This window comes from Rissa tridactyla, chromosome 1 (assembly GCF_028500815.1).
Source record: "Rissa tridactyla isolate bRisTri1 chromosome 1, bRisTri1.patW.cur.20221130, whole genome shotgun sequence".
In the NCBI taxonomy this organism is placed as follows: domain Eukaryota; kingdom Metazoa; phylum Chordata; class Aves; order Charadriiformes; family Laridae; genus Rissa; species Rissa tridactyla.
The window spans coordinates 205256745-205270495 of NC_071466.1; the positions used below are offsets into that span (position 1 = coordinate 205256745).

The 13751-nt window shown below is 40.8% G+C and overlaps 1 protein-coding gene across 1 annotated transcript in view; it reads left to right on the top strand.

Moving 5' to 3' along the window:
• RELN (reelin) overlaps positions 1–13751 on the top strand; it is a 293644-nt gene that overhangs the window by 264014 nt on the left and 15879 nt on the right. The window contains exons 47-58 of the mRNA XM_054208749.1: positions 554–694; positions 1544–1721; positions 2963–3156; positions 4233–4489; positions 5243–5397; positions 6211–6425; positions 7098–7275; positions 8571–8746; positions 10039–10145; positions 10568–10810; positions 11331–11506; positions 13129–13202. Of these exons, the coding sequence (XP_054064724.1) occupies positions 554–694; positions 1544–1721; positions 2963–3156; positions 4233–4489; positions 5243–5397; positions 6211–6425; positions 7098–7275; positions 8571–8746; positions 10039–10145; positions 10568–10810; positions 11331–11506; positions 13129–13202 (2094 nt within the window). The remainder of the gene's footprint in view (positions 1–553; positions 695–1543; positions 1722–2962; positions 3157–4232; positions 4490–5242; positions 5398–6210; positions 6426–7097; positions 7276–8570; positions 8747–10038; positions 10146–10567; positions 10811–11330; positions 11507–13128; positions 13203–13751) is intronic.

A 13751-nucleotide genomic window follows, 5' to 3' on the forward strand; every position in this document is an offset into this window, starting at 1 on the left:
CTTGCCTAGGAGCCAACCCACTCCCTAGAGCTGTTCTTACCTAAGTGTAGTTGGGAGAATTCATAGAGAAAAAGTTGGGTTAGTTTGTTGACTTGGATTGAAGCAATAAAACTCAGGCTCAAGGCGAAACTTGGAGGATTTGGGTGACTCTGGCTTGGTCCGGTTCCCAGCTATCCTTCAAGTTTGGATTTGTGCTGGGACGTGGTTATGACTGGTCTGAGCTTCCCTTTGGGCATACCACCTTCTTCCTACCCTCTTCTCCACTGCACCAAACAGCCCGCTTGCTTTGCTCTCGCCAGTGATCCCTTTCCCCCCCTCCCACACTCTCAGCATGCTACCAAGCACCCATGCTTTGTCCTGCTCTCAAAAAGTGGGCACCCTGTTCTTGGCTTTTCAAGGACCTTGTCGTTGTCAGGAATCAGCCCTGGGTTGCACCGATATCAAACAAATCTTGCAGGAGCAGTCTAGCCTCAAGATTCACATTTCCTTTCAGTCAAAATAAAGATTACTTAGATAGAAATATTACCTTTCTGGCTTTCTTTCTCTCCCAAAGGTCTCAAGCAACTCGTTTCCGCTGGCACCAGCCGGCTCCTTTCGATAAGCAGCAAACGTGGGCAATCGATAACGTCTACATCGGGGATGGCTGCATAGACATGTGCAGCGGCCACGGGAAATGCACACAAGACAACTGTGTGTAAGTGCAGTGTGTTCCCTGTCCTGCCCAGCACTGGAGCCTTTCATTCCTCTGCTGTGATTTTAATGCACTTGCGGGAAAGACTTTGATACAGACTTTCTCTGTATAACAGCCAACATAGAGCCCTGCAAAGCTAACAAACAACCAGATCTCCCCAGATTTGTCTGTCTGGCAAGAGAGAAATACCTTCCAGATGGATGTATTGCTTTTTTCCAGCCACAAATGGCAACAGAAATGGGAGAATGGTTGTATAATTGCGCTGTGACTGGGTTAGTTAGAAATATATTCTGCTGCTGAACAGACATATTATTGTGTTGTCCTCTATCCTGACAGCGCTGAAGTACCAAGGCACGATCTCCCTGCTGAAATCTGCATAGTAGCAGAAGACATTTCCATGCTGCTATCCAATTCTTGACACATTATAAGGTTTTTCAGAGGAGAAAAAAAAATGGGGACTGTACAAAGGAACAACCAGAAAGTACTCATCCGCTAAAATTTTACAGAAATTTACTTAAAATTTAAAGTTACCAGGACACTCTTAGGCTTGGCACTTTCTCTTAGGTTTATCTATCCAAGTACAATGTATTTTACTGATCTTACTCTGTGCTGGAGCGTACTGTGTATTAGAAGCTTGAACGATACATAATACTAGCCATTTCTGTTTCATATTAACAACTACAAAAAGCAGCAGATGTTTGAAACCCCCATATACCAGTTGTGCGCTAGTAAATGATGCAGACAGCCTCTATGCGGAATAAGATGGCACCTTAATGTGGAATAACATGGCACTGATTAAACCTCCATGCAGAGCCTTTGCCAGCTGAATTTTGCATTTGTTTTCCTCCGCAGCTGCGATGAGCACTGGGGGGGGCTCTACTGCGACGAGCCAGAGACCCCCCTTCCGACACAACTGAAGGATAACTTCAATCGCTCGCCGTCGAACCAGAACTGGCTGACAGTGAACGGGGGCAAACTGAGCACCGTCTGCGGGGCGGTAGCCTCTGGGATGGCTCTTCACTTCAGCGGGGTGCGTGTCCAACGGGGGCTGACTCACTCCATCTGGCAGTCTAAACGGGTCTGATTAGAAAAACTAAATAAACAACAACGTGTTAAAAAATATCAGCGTAGCATATTAAACATAAAACATATCAAAAATGTTTATATCCTTTGCCTAGCTGAAGGGCAAAGTCAGGCAGGTCCTACAGACCAGGGCCGGCCAGAAACACTCCAGGAAACGTTCCTGGCTGTCCTGCAGCCAGGAAAGTGAGATATAGTGTGTGCGCCTTCTGAACGGAGACGTGGAGGGGCCTCTGGAGGTGGAGCTGATAGATCAAAGCATAGTGCAAGTACGTAGACATTCAGTTCCACTCAGTCACAATAACCTCCTCAGAGCACTTATAATTTCCTGAGACCAGAGTCTGGTGCAGCTTCTAATCAGATCACAGAGGTAAATTAATAACTAGGTATTTGCATGTGCATAACTTGCACTTGGTCCTTGAAAATACATCCATGTGTAGCCTTGTCCTTCAGATATTTCGTTGCTGGTTTTCTCTCAGAGGAAGCTCAGAGTGAAATTTCCTGTGTTTTACCTACCATCATAGGTGTATAACCCAGGCTGCTGCTGATTTACACTTTGCTTACAGATAGCCTCAGGATTATGAAAATGACAAAATAGTATTTTAGAAACACGTAAAAACGTACACTTGTAGATCTCTTCCATGCAGATTTACAGCTAGGTTCAAACTGGTGCAAGTTTTCTAAAATGAAGTAACCGAAGCATTACATTTCCAATTCCCTCCAGTAGCACTAAGAAGGCACCACTAATAGACTAAGCAAGGCGTGTAAAGTATATAAAGGATTATGGGAAAACACACAAAATTGCTGTGCCATTTTTTGGTTTGCATAAATTGAACCGTTAGCACATAATCTACACCAGAGGTGTGGATTTTTGTAACTCTTCTGTTCAGAAGAAAGGCGAACACAATTCTCGATACCGAATGTTGCAAAGCTGTGAGGTACAAGCAGCAACGTGTACGAACGCACAACAGGAATTTTTAAGATGGAACATAACTGAAATTATGTCCTTAGGGAATATCATTCACTCTTCTGTTGTAGCTTTACCTTTGTTATAATTAGTATAATTTTGTACAATTTTCAAGGTTTTATAACATGAAGTTATATTAATAGTGACCGCATAGTCTAACACTTTTTACATTCATAACTTTTGCCTGCCAACACCAGCCAACACATTTTTTCATTGCTTTTAAGGGCTGCAGCCGCATGTTAGTTACAGTGGACTTGAACCTCACCAGTGCAGAATTCATCCAGTTTTATTTCATGTATGGATGTCTGATAACTCCTAATAACCGCAACCAAGGAGTGCTGCTGGAGTATTCTGTGAATGGTGGAATCACCTGGAGCCTCTTAATGGAAATTTTCTATGACCAATTCAGCAAGCCCGGGTTTGTAGATACCTTCTTCCGCCTATATAATTTCCTATACTGAAGTCAGGTGGTCTTGACTGTTTCATAAGAACCTGTGGGATATATTACTGCTGTGGTTTGGATATCAGATTTTTAAGACTTCAGCCTGTCCAGTCCTGCAAGCATTTATGAATGGCCTTAGCGCGTGTGCTTGAGCATCAGCATTTGTGCAGCTGCTATGCCAGAAATACAAGGGGAGTAAGGAGCCTGTAGCAGTCTGGTAGATTTGTAAATGGTTGCAAGAAGATAAATTAATAGCTACTGTAATTATGTCCATCCTGTTCTTTAAGACAGTTCCATATGCAATCTAGTTTCTTACTCACAAGAGCAGAAAGTCTTTGCTTGAACTAGATAGAAAATGGTGTGGAAAGGAGAAACTGAATTTCTGCAGATCCATCAACAGGATGGATACACTCGAGCCCTTTTTTCAGACATTTGTGAGATTCAAACCATGCATAGATATAGGTGGACCTTTTCCTCACTGATTAATTTAGGACTTATAAAAAATGGGGCTTGGATGGACCCATTATTTGTTATTTCATTTGAATACACCAAGAAATCACTAGCACTTTAATTGGACAAGAGATTTAAGTCATCTACTGGAATGGAAATAAGAAAATTGTACCGGAACATTGTTATCTTCTGAACGGCACCAGGTTGAAAACAGTAATCTTAGTTTCATTTCAACATTGCCCTTCTTAACATTTCTCTTAATTAGGACCTTGTGGTCATACCCTGCTAGTCTAGACCATTGCATTTGGTCCCATAAGCACAGCTGGAACACATGAGATTGCTCAAACCATGCCACAGTCTGGCTGCTGGCCCTCCCCACATCACTCTTAGTCCCTGTCCCAGGGTTGACACTGGCGTTATCAGGAAGGTTTTTGTTTTGGCAGTCTCTCGTAGGGGAAGACAGGCTAGATCACCAGTCTTTCCCTGCTTTCCCAACTTCCATGTAGTCCAGGAAACAACAGGAGTGGACCTGGTGAAAAGAGCATTGAGAAGTGTCCTCTTCCTGTGGCTTTCCTGTAACTAATTTTCGCTTTGCATTTCAGCTTTGTGAACATCCTTCTTCCTTACGATGCCAAAACCATTGGGACGCGCTTCCGCTGGTGGCAGCCGAAACACGATGGCCTGGATCAGAACGACTGGGCTATTGACAACGTGTTGATCTCCGGCTCAGCTGACCAGAGGACGGTGATGCTGGACACCTTCAGCAGCGCTCCCCTGCCGCAGCATGAGCGCTCCCCTGCCGATGCAGGGCCCACTGGCAGGATCGCCTTTGACATGTTCATGGAAGACAAAACTACAGGTAAAGTTTTTAGGTGGATCTGAATTAAAGAGCAAGAAATCAGTGCAGTGATTTCCAAATCTTGCTGAGCCTCTGAATCTTGTCTCACTGTGGCGGATGTCACAGACAACCCCATCCCTATAGGGGTCTTTTCTTTCGTTTTTACTTCACAAAATACAAAATGAAAAGATGTAACGTAACTTTTCTTTTTTTACTGCACGAATTTACTTAAAAGATTAATTTCTCTTCAAAGAAAGAAAAAAGGATGAAAAAATGCCAGATTATTCTAAGCAACTTTCTTAACCTGACTATTTGTTTCCTATTTCTTAACTTTTTTAAACATTCTTTAGTGAAGTTAAGTTACATTTTGCAACTAAATTTTGTAAAGTAAAGTATTTCTGGATGTTTACATGGCTTAACAGCGCTGGGGTACCCTTTGTGCAGACATTCAAAAGTTCTCCCATAATGTCCAGCGCAACAGAAGTTTATGTTTTGAGTAAGCCTCAGATCCTTACTTCTTGAACATTGAAAAATAGTGCTATAACGCTTATGTAAGAGAGTAGTAAGAGGTGCTTTGAGCACTGAATGTAATAAATGTAATAAACATGTACATGGGAAAGATGGGGTACTGACATTCTCAGGAGCAATGCTAAATAATTCTCACATAGGCTGAAAAATAGAGCCATGAATCACCTTTAGTGGTTAATGCTGCTCCTTCTTTTCTTTCATTTATGTTGTCATTGTATATTACTGACATTCCCATTTATTTTCAAGTAAATGAACACTGGTTATTCCATGATGATTGCTCGATTGAGAGGTTTTGTGATTCTCCTGATGGTGTCATGATCTGCGGGAGCCATGATGGCAGAGAGGTCTATGTAGTCACCCACGACCTGACTCCTACAGAAGGCTGGATTATGCAGTTCAAGGTAAAATCTCTGTCTGCAACATAATTATTCAAAAACACATTTTGCTCCAAGTCTAAGTAGATTTTTCAGGAGGTAGAATGATGTCCAGGCCTACACATGAGCCATTCCCTAAGGGAAAAGTCTTATTAGTAGCCCATCCTCATTTTCCTCACCTGCTCCATGTTGGTCAGCTTTAATACCACTAGCTGTTCTCAGAGGTGAGACGCACTCTTCCAGCATAGCAGTTGTACGGACATCATGTAATAAGGATACTACACATATAGTAGGTGCCTATTTTGTTACAGCTGCTTGGTGAGGGAAAAGCAGCTCAAATGTGTCCACACCGCTCCTATGTTGGCATGCATTCACATCAAACCTGCACCCAAACCATCTTTCCTACACCCCTTTACCTAAATTGAAGGAATAACCCGGCAAGACATGGAAGTTGTAAGAGCCCTTTGCGCATCTCTCCCATAATGAAGGCCTGCCTGACATGAGTGGCTTCCTCTGGATATCTGAATGTTAAGTTTTGTGGGACAGGAGATTAACTTTATTAGTTATGGGGTACTGGGGTGTAAGGCACAAGTGTCAAAACCTGGAAATCCAGAAATGTGAGCTAACTAGAAGAAAATTAAACTCTGCATATGGTGCCTGTTCTCAGTCTTGGGAATACTGATGAGATCTGCAAATAACCATACCCTACAAGCACTGTTACTGCCATCATTCATAGTAAAGTTCTCCAGTCAGCAGTCAGTTTTCAGGTTCAAACATTATTTTAAACTCTAACCACCACCACAATTAATTCTAATCTAATTGTGCTCTCTTGTTTATTAGGTTTCTGTTGGATGTAAAACTTCAGAAAAACTTGTACAAAATCAGGTCCATGTGCAGTATTCCACTGACTTTGGCGTTAGCTGGAGTTACTTAGTACCTCAGTGTTTACCAGCTGATCCAAAATGTTCTGGGAGTGTTTCACAGCCATCCGTCTTCTTTCCCACAAAAGGATGGAAAAGAGTAACTTACTCACTGCCTGAAAACCTTGTGGGCAAGTAAGTACGAATTCGCTACTCATTTTGTCTTGGATTCAGTACCTTCCGAAAAACACAACAGGGGATACACCTGCCTATTTTTTTCTTTCAAGGAAAGTGCAGACTAGCAGCGCTCACGTTCATTACATGTGCTGCATAATGGTATTTCCTATCAACCAAGACTGACCATGACTCTTGGTCTGAACAACCGGCAGAGTTCTCCTCCTCTGCAGTCTGCTGCAGTACAGCATGTTCTGCTCAGTTCAGACGACTGCAGTCAATTAGAGAGTAGATTTATGACCTTACTGAGTGGAAAAGTTATCCTTATTGTCTGCAGTCGTCTGCACATATGCAAACCATTTGTCTTTTTCTGCAAAATTAAAATCTCTTCTGTTCTTTGAGTAATCCACTCTGGAAGTATTACCAAAATTGAAATTCTCTTGCAAGAAGCCAGAAGAGCTTTTTCCAGCTTCAGCAGCGTCTGGAATCTGTCCATATATTGTAGGTAGTACCTGTGTGAAGAATAAGATATGGATACATATAAAACTGATTTCAATGGATGCTGCCAGATGCTATTTTTCAAAGCTTGGAGGATACTACATTCATAAGTATATTGTGTTTCACCCACCTTTTTTCAATTGAGCAAAGTTGTTTTATACATATGTCTCTTTTTCTTCATTTCTTTATACCTAGTCCTGTGAGGTTTCGGTTCTACCAGAAATACTCAGATATGCAGTGGGCCATCGATAATTTCTATCTGGGCCCTGGCTGTCTGGAAAACTGTAGAGGTCATGGAGACTGCCTGAATGAGCAATGCATCTGTGATCCTGGGTATTCGGGACCAAACTGCTATCTCACCCAAACACTGAAGGTAATTTTACTGCATGTTAAAAATGAGCTGAGAAAGAGAGAGAAAGAAGGAGATGGATCCCACTGGAAATTTAGTTTCGATTCCTGTCAGCCGCAGATACTCAAATCCGTTTTCAGGCCTTTAATCATTTTTTTTAGGAAAACTAGTACTGCAGTATCATTTGCAGATAACACTGCTTGGTAAAGCTGTGATAAAGTTCTCTGTTCAACCTTAGATCATCATTAGACAATAATCACCCTTGCACATATGATGATATTTGATTACGACCTGTAGAAAGACTGTCTTTCTGATGAAAGAGCTTACTGAAGTAGGGAATACAAGAAAATGACATAAAATTACATAAAATTAATTCACCTAGCTGTTATTAGTGTTACCCTACAACAAACCAGTGAATCTAGTTACATATTGATAATTTTAAAGCTAAGATATTTTAAAAACATATTTCGAAAAGAATATTTAAGGGACCCCAAATTAGTTTCAAATGTGTTTAGCATCTCATTTTTTTCTACATCAGATAAGAAGAGAATAGGTACACGCTCCACAGAAACAACAGGTTAAGCTGCGTTCTGTCTAAAGAGAATATAACTATTTCAGTTATCACGTCATTTGAGTTATTGTAACTTTCTGGTTTTCATCTGAGATACTAATTACATGAACAAATATCGTTATCGGTTTGCAATTTTTAATTAGTAATGTATTCTTCACATGAAGGACATTTGGGATAAAATCCTAGCAATTTTAGGGGAGTTTTACTACTATCTCCTTAAGGCCAGGATTTCACTCATGGCATTGCTTTAACTGCACACCTGGGGTAAGTGGAAATCAAAGATATATTCTAGATGGTTTTCATTGCATATCTTTGGGTGGACAGTTGCATAAATGCATACTCACTACAATAACCCTAAAATTTCACTGCAGTACTGGTTTTGCTGGGGAAAAAGCATAGAATAGCAATTTATCCCATACATACTAGATATATAATGGAGTGGTGTTACATATTCTTAAATAACCACAGTTATGAATTAGACCCATTCATTTGCACATGCAAATCTCAGTGTGCTGGATTACCTCCCAAGTGTGTTAAAATCTAGCCCTAACATATTTTCACATCTAGCCAAATCAATTCAAGTGGCTAAATGTCTGGACAAAAGTGATTATGTTCAGTCACCCTGAAAAAAAGATTTTTACAGTGTTCATGAGCCCTTCAAACATGTCTAGGTCAGTTCCAGCTGTGGTCATCAGAAAGGCTTAAGATCGTAATTACCTGTGCTTTATGTTAAACACCTTACTTACAGACTTTCCTGAAAGAGCGCTTTGACAATGAAGAAATTAAACCAGATTTATGGATGTCCTTAGAAGGTGGAAATACCTGTACCGAGTGTGGGATTCTCGCAGAAGACACAACTCTGTACTTTGGAGGTGCAACTGTGAGGCAGGCTGTCACTCAAGATCTGGACCTGCGGGGGGCAAAGTAGGTCATATTTCCATGTCATTTTAATGGGGAACTTTGTTAAATGCTGGCAAAGCAGCAGGTGACAGCTTGTAGCTCAGGGAACTCCTACACCACTACAAGCATAGTGCTATCTCAGGTAGGCCCTAATTAGATTATGATTCTCAAGGCACGGATGCTTTCAGATGAGTCACAGCGAGCAAGGCTCACCCTAGCACAGTGGAAGGGGTCTGCCATGCCTAGTGAAGCAGCAGGTCCCCTTCCCCATGAATGTCCTGGAGTCAGCAACGCCTGTCCTGCAAAGAGGTGAGATACCAGTCTCCTGGGCACTGCTGTCTCCACCCTGGGGGCACCAGTTGTGTCACCCTCGGAGTTCAGACTATGACCTCTCCTGGTTGTCCTCTCTTGGGTGCCTGTACAAAACCCACTCCACTCACATGCTGTAGAAAGGGATGACTTAACTGGAGAGCAATGGAATTAGGTCAGTTTAGACAAGGAAAGGACGTGGTGTAGAAAACAACTTTGGCATCACTTCCCTTGGCTGTATGGCTTTAATGAAGCCACACACTCTTGCTCCTGTAATTTCGCAAGAATTCATTGAATCACACAACCTTTCAGGAAGGAAGGGGCCTCAGGGAGTCTCTAGTCCAGCCTCATGCTGAAAACCAAGTCAACACTGAATTCAGACCAGGTTGCTTAGGGTTTTGACCTATTTGGTCTTGAAAACCTCCAAGGACAGAGATCCCACAGTCTCTCTGGACAGCTTGTTCCAGTGTGGAGTCACCCTCACGGCAATATTTTTTTTTCCCCTGGCATATCCAGTTGGAACCTCCCTTGTTTTGATGTATGACCACCGTCTCCCAGTCCCAGCCATCTTCTCCAGGGCTGATTCTCAGCCTCTCCTCACAGGGCACGTGCTCCAGCCCCTGCCATTTCAGTGGCCTCCACTGACCTTGCCTCAGTTTATCTACTTCTTTTATGTCCTTCATTGGTGCGAGGACACCTTGTTAACTCATGTTTAGCCTCCCTTCCAACAGGACTCCCAGGGAACTGTTAGCAAAGCGGACAGTCCCCAGCTGGTACCACTGGAAGGGGTTAGTCCCTCCCAGAAGCAGGACTTTGCTGAATTTCATGAGGTTCCCATGCGAATTACTAGACAATGTTTTTGGAAACCTTTGCTCTACTTGTACATTGATGTTATTTGCTTTAAAATGCTGGCATTTTGAACATTTTCAGCACATCTCCTAACAGAAAGCAAATGCCTCAATTTGTGCAGATCTTTAACAGATGTAAACTTCTACATTTACTCTTAGATTTCTACAGTACTGGGGGAGAATTGGGAGTGAAAACAACATGACAACATGCCACAGACCAACTTGCAGAAAGGAGGGAGTGCTGCTGGACTATTCCATTGATGGAGGCAAGTACATCTTGTAGTTTCAGCTAAGCCACAGCCTTGTTCTGTATTCAAGTACCATGAATTTCTGAGAAGTTGTCAGAGAGATCCAAAATAAGAAGATAATTTTTAATTGTAAAGTTTTTTTTGTCCTTTTATAGTTTTTTTCCCCCCATCTAAAATTTCCATCTATTGCTCAGGAGTTTTCCATAATCCTCCTGCCTGATTTCAGTAATCAGTGGCTTCCAGCCAATTTGATTTCTTTAGACAATTACAGGATTACTCTTGCAGTGAGTAACAGTTGCCAGCTACCCTTAGAAGTTAAGATTTTGTCTATGAGAAGACCATAGCTATTATTCTTTATTTCCTATTATCTTCCTTTAATCTTGTAGAAGATTCCACCATACGCTTGTTTTTGTTACTAAACCTGCACCTTTTCATTATAGGGATATCCTGGACTTTGCTTCATGAGATGGATTACCAAAAATACATCTCAGTCAGGCACGACTACATCCTCCTCCCCGAACACGCTCTGACCAATACAACCCGCTTGCGCTGGTGGCAGCCTTTTACCATCAGCAACGGGATCGTGGTCTCAGGCCCCGACCGGGCGCAGTGGGCACTGGATAACATCCTGATCGGAGGAGCAGAGATCAACCCCAGCCAGCTGGTAGATACGTTTGATGATGGTAAGAAAGGCTGTGACAGCTAATCTGTTGTCTGCCATTATCTTATCTAAAATAAGCCCTGTGAGCTTGCAACCACACTTTTCTTTAACTCTGCAGATTTTTCATTTTGTAGACTAATGCTGTTTATATACTATTCTTTATGCAACTAATATGGGTGCGTAAATATACATACACATGTATATTCAGATATGCATGTAGGGGTGTGTGTATATATATGCATATACCTATAAGAAAGACAAATTTTTTTATTTCAGTCCAACTCATTTCATTTAAATTCCTGCATAGGAAAGTTTTATTTAATCATATTTTTTAAAAATACTATTATTTAAACATTTTAATTACCTCTCTGGAGCTGATGTTTCTATTATGTTTGTTAGTAGTTTACTTATTGTATGTCATGGCAGATATATTTAGTGTTTATATCACGAAAATACTGTATCTAGTGATTCTGTTGATTCATTACTAAAGCCTTGATGTTTACTGGGACAATGCAGTAATTGTCTTTAACTCATGTTAATAGAAGGCACCTCTCATGAAGAAAACTGGAGTTTTTACCCTAATGCAGTCAGGACTGCAGGGTTCTGTGGAAATCCATCATTCCATCTCTACTGGCCAAATAAGAAAAAGGACAAAACACACAACATCCTGTCCTCCAGGGAGCTCATTATACAGCCAGGATACATGATGCAGTTTAAAGTAAGAAATGTTCTCTCTCTCCAAAGTACAGCATGCAATGAAAAATCATCTAATGCGTCTCCAGAAATTCTTCTTCTTCCAACTCGGATGCCCAATTGGATGAATAATTAATAGAGAATTTTTACTAGCATTTAAAGGAAATTCTGAAGTGTAGGTAATGGGAACCAGCAAAAGTTGCATGAATGTTAAATGTCAAATTATTCTGACTGTCTGTATGATTTGGGCGTTACTGAGAGAGACTGGAAGTCTAATCCCTTTCTCCTGAAATTACTGGATCATCAGATACAGTAGGAATTACTTTCTACGGTGAGAATACACAGTATGCAGAATATGCCATTTTCCCCTAACTCGTGGATAAGCAGAAAAGGCAAGGCAGAGGCAGGCTGGAGAAGAGTGGCATATGGAAAATGCAAAAGTGCTGAAGTAGAAGTACCCCTTCTACTTACTTGTGTCACGGCAAACGACCTAAATAATCAGAGAAACCTGTCTGAGTATTTTACTTCGTTTTAAGGCAGAATTCTGCACAGGGCCAAAGGCAACATGTAATTGTCGTCCAGAAATGTTCTAGGCCCTTCCCCAAGCATCATGTCTTAAATAAGACAGGAACTAATATGAAAGCAGGGTTATCAAAATCATCATCCATTTTCTTGCTATGTTTTTTTCTTGCTCTTCTGTTTGACAGGAGTTTTCCAGAATTTTCCATCTTCCGCTAATCTCTATTTTCACCTTTTCTCAACATCGTTGCCTGTTTTATATTGACTGTCTAATATAATCCCTAAAGCACTGCTTCCCCCACTGACACAGCATGCCACCTTCAAAGAAATTATATAAAAGAGGAGTCTGACATGCTTTTCACTACTGAATGCCAAGACTCCCCAAGCTGCTTATTTTATCCAGCCTACCATCTTTTTCCTTTATTTATGATAACCCATCATCATTTACATACTACGTATTACTAAACTCTCAAAAGTTTTTCTCTCCTGACTGTCTCCTCCTTTTTCTTCACCTGTCACAGCAAGGATTTTATTTCTAAACTAAGAACTCGGCTCTAGTGTATGGCTGTCGTTTGGGTTTGAAGCTCTTAAAAATTTAGCTTTTTGTTATCTATTCAGTACTGTACATTGGGTACTGTAATCTTTCCAGTCTAATGTGACACAAATATGTTTATTGTTTTAAACACTCAGAATAATTCTGTTCTTAAATTGGATTGACTTGAAGTTCATAGTTATATGTTTATCATGTCATGATGAATTATGAATTTCAGAGGTAATTAATGCATAGCTAGGGGTACTTCACTTTCTGAAATGACACGGAGTTACCACATCTTTGTGTTTCAGAAACAATGTTTGTTTAGATATTTAATTTGAACTTTAGGATTGTAGTGTTAAGATTCTGTTTGAAAATAATAGTAGCAATGAAGTAAAGCTCGTTAAGTAAAAGCAGTATCTGAAGTACTGTGTCTGTTGTTTTCCATCCGCTTTTGATGGATTTTGTCTAAGATCTAAATTGCCAATCTCTTTTATATACCCCGTAAAGAAAAAGAAGGAGAGCAAGACTTCATTATATATCACATTAAATGTCTACCTGACTTGTTATAGCAGCCAATTTTATTTGTGCTATAGATTGTGGTTGGCTGTGAGGCAACTTCTTGTGGGGACCTCCACTCCGTGATGCTGGAGTATACGAAGGATGCCAGGTAAATGAGAGCAGAATACATAGACCTAAAAAAAAAAAAAATAGTACGATATTAAAACCTTAGAGATCTTTTATTTATTAATGCAATTACTTTGCTATTCATCTTGTAACAGGATCTGAACAAAGCCCATGTGGAAGCACTGGGATTTGTCTACATGAGTCCCATAAATTCTTTTTATAATTTACCCCAGATGTTGACAGATTCATGGCATTGAGCTTGTAGTTACAGTCCTGAACATGCTCCTGTTAAAAATGTGCTCGCAGAAAACCACGTTCACAGGAAACTCTTGTCTCAGTATGATACAGGATATATATTTAGGATGAAGCTGTAATAAACTGGAGGTTACTTAATTCTGATTCGGGCTTTAACTAGCAAACAATTAATAACACTGTCTCCCGTGCTGCGGTATAGTAGTGCATTATAATTTGTAAAAGTGAAGGTATATTCTGTGCTCAAATGACTGTGCATCAACATGGAGCAAATTCTGTCAGACTATTTTCTGAATGCAGTAAGAGAGAGACTAAGGAGCAGGCTCCTAAATAAACCCTT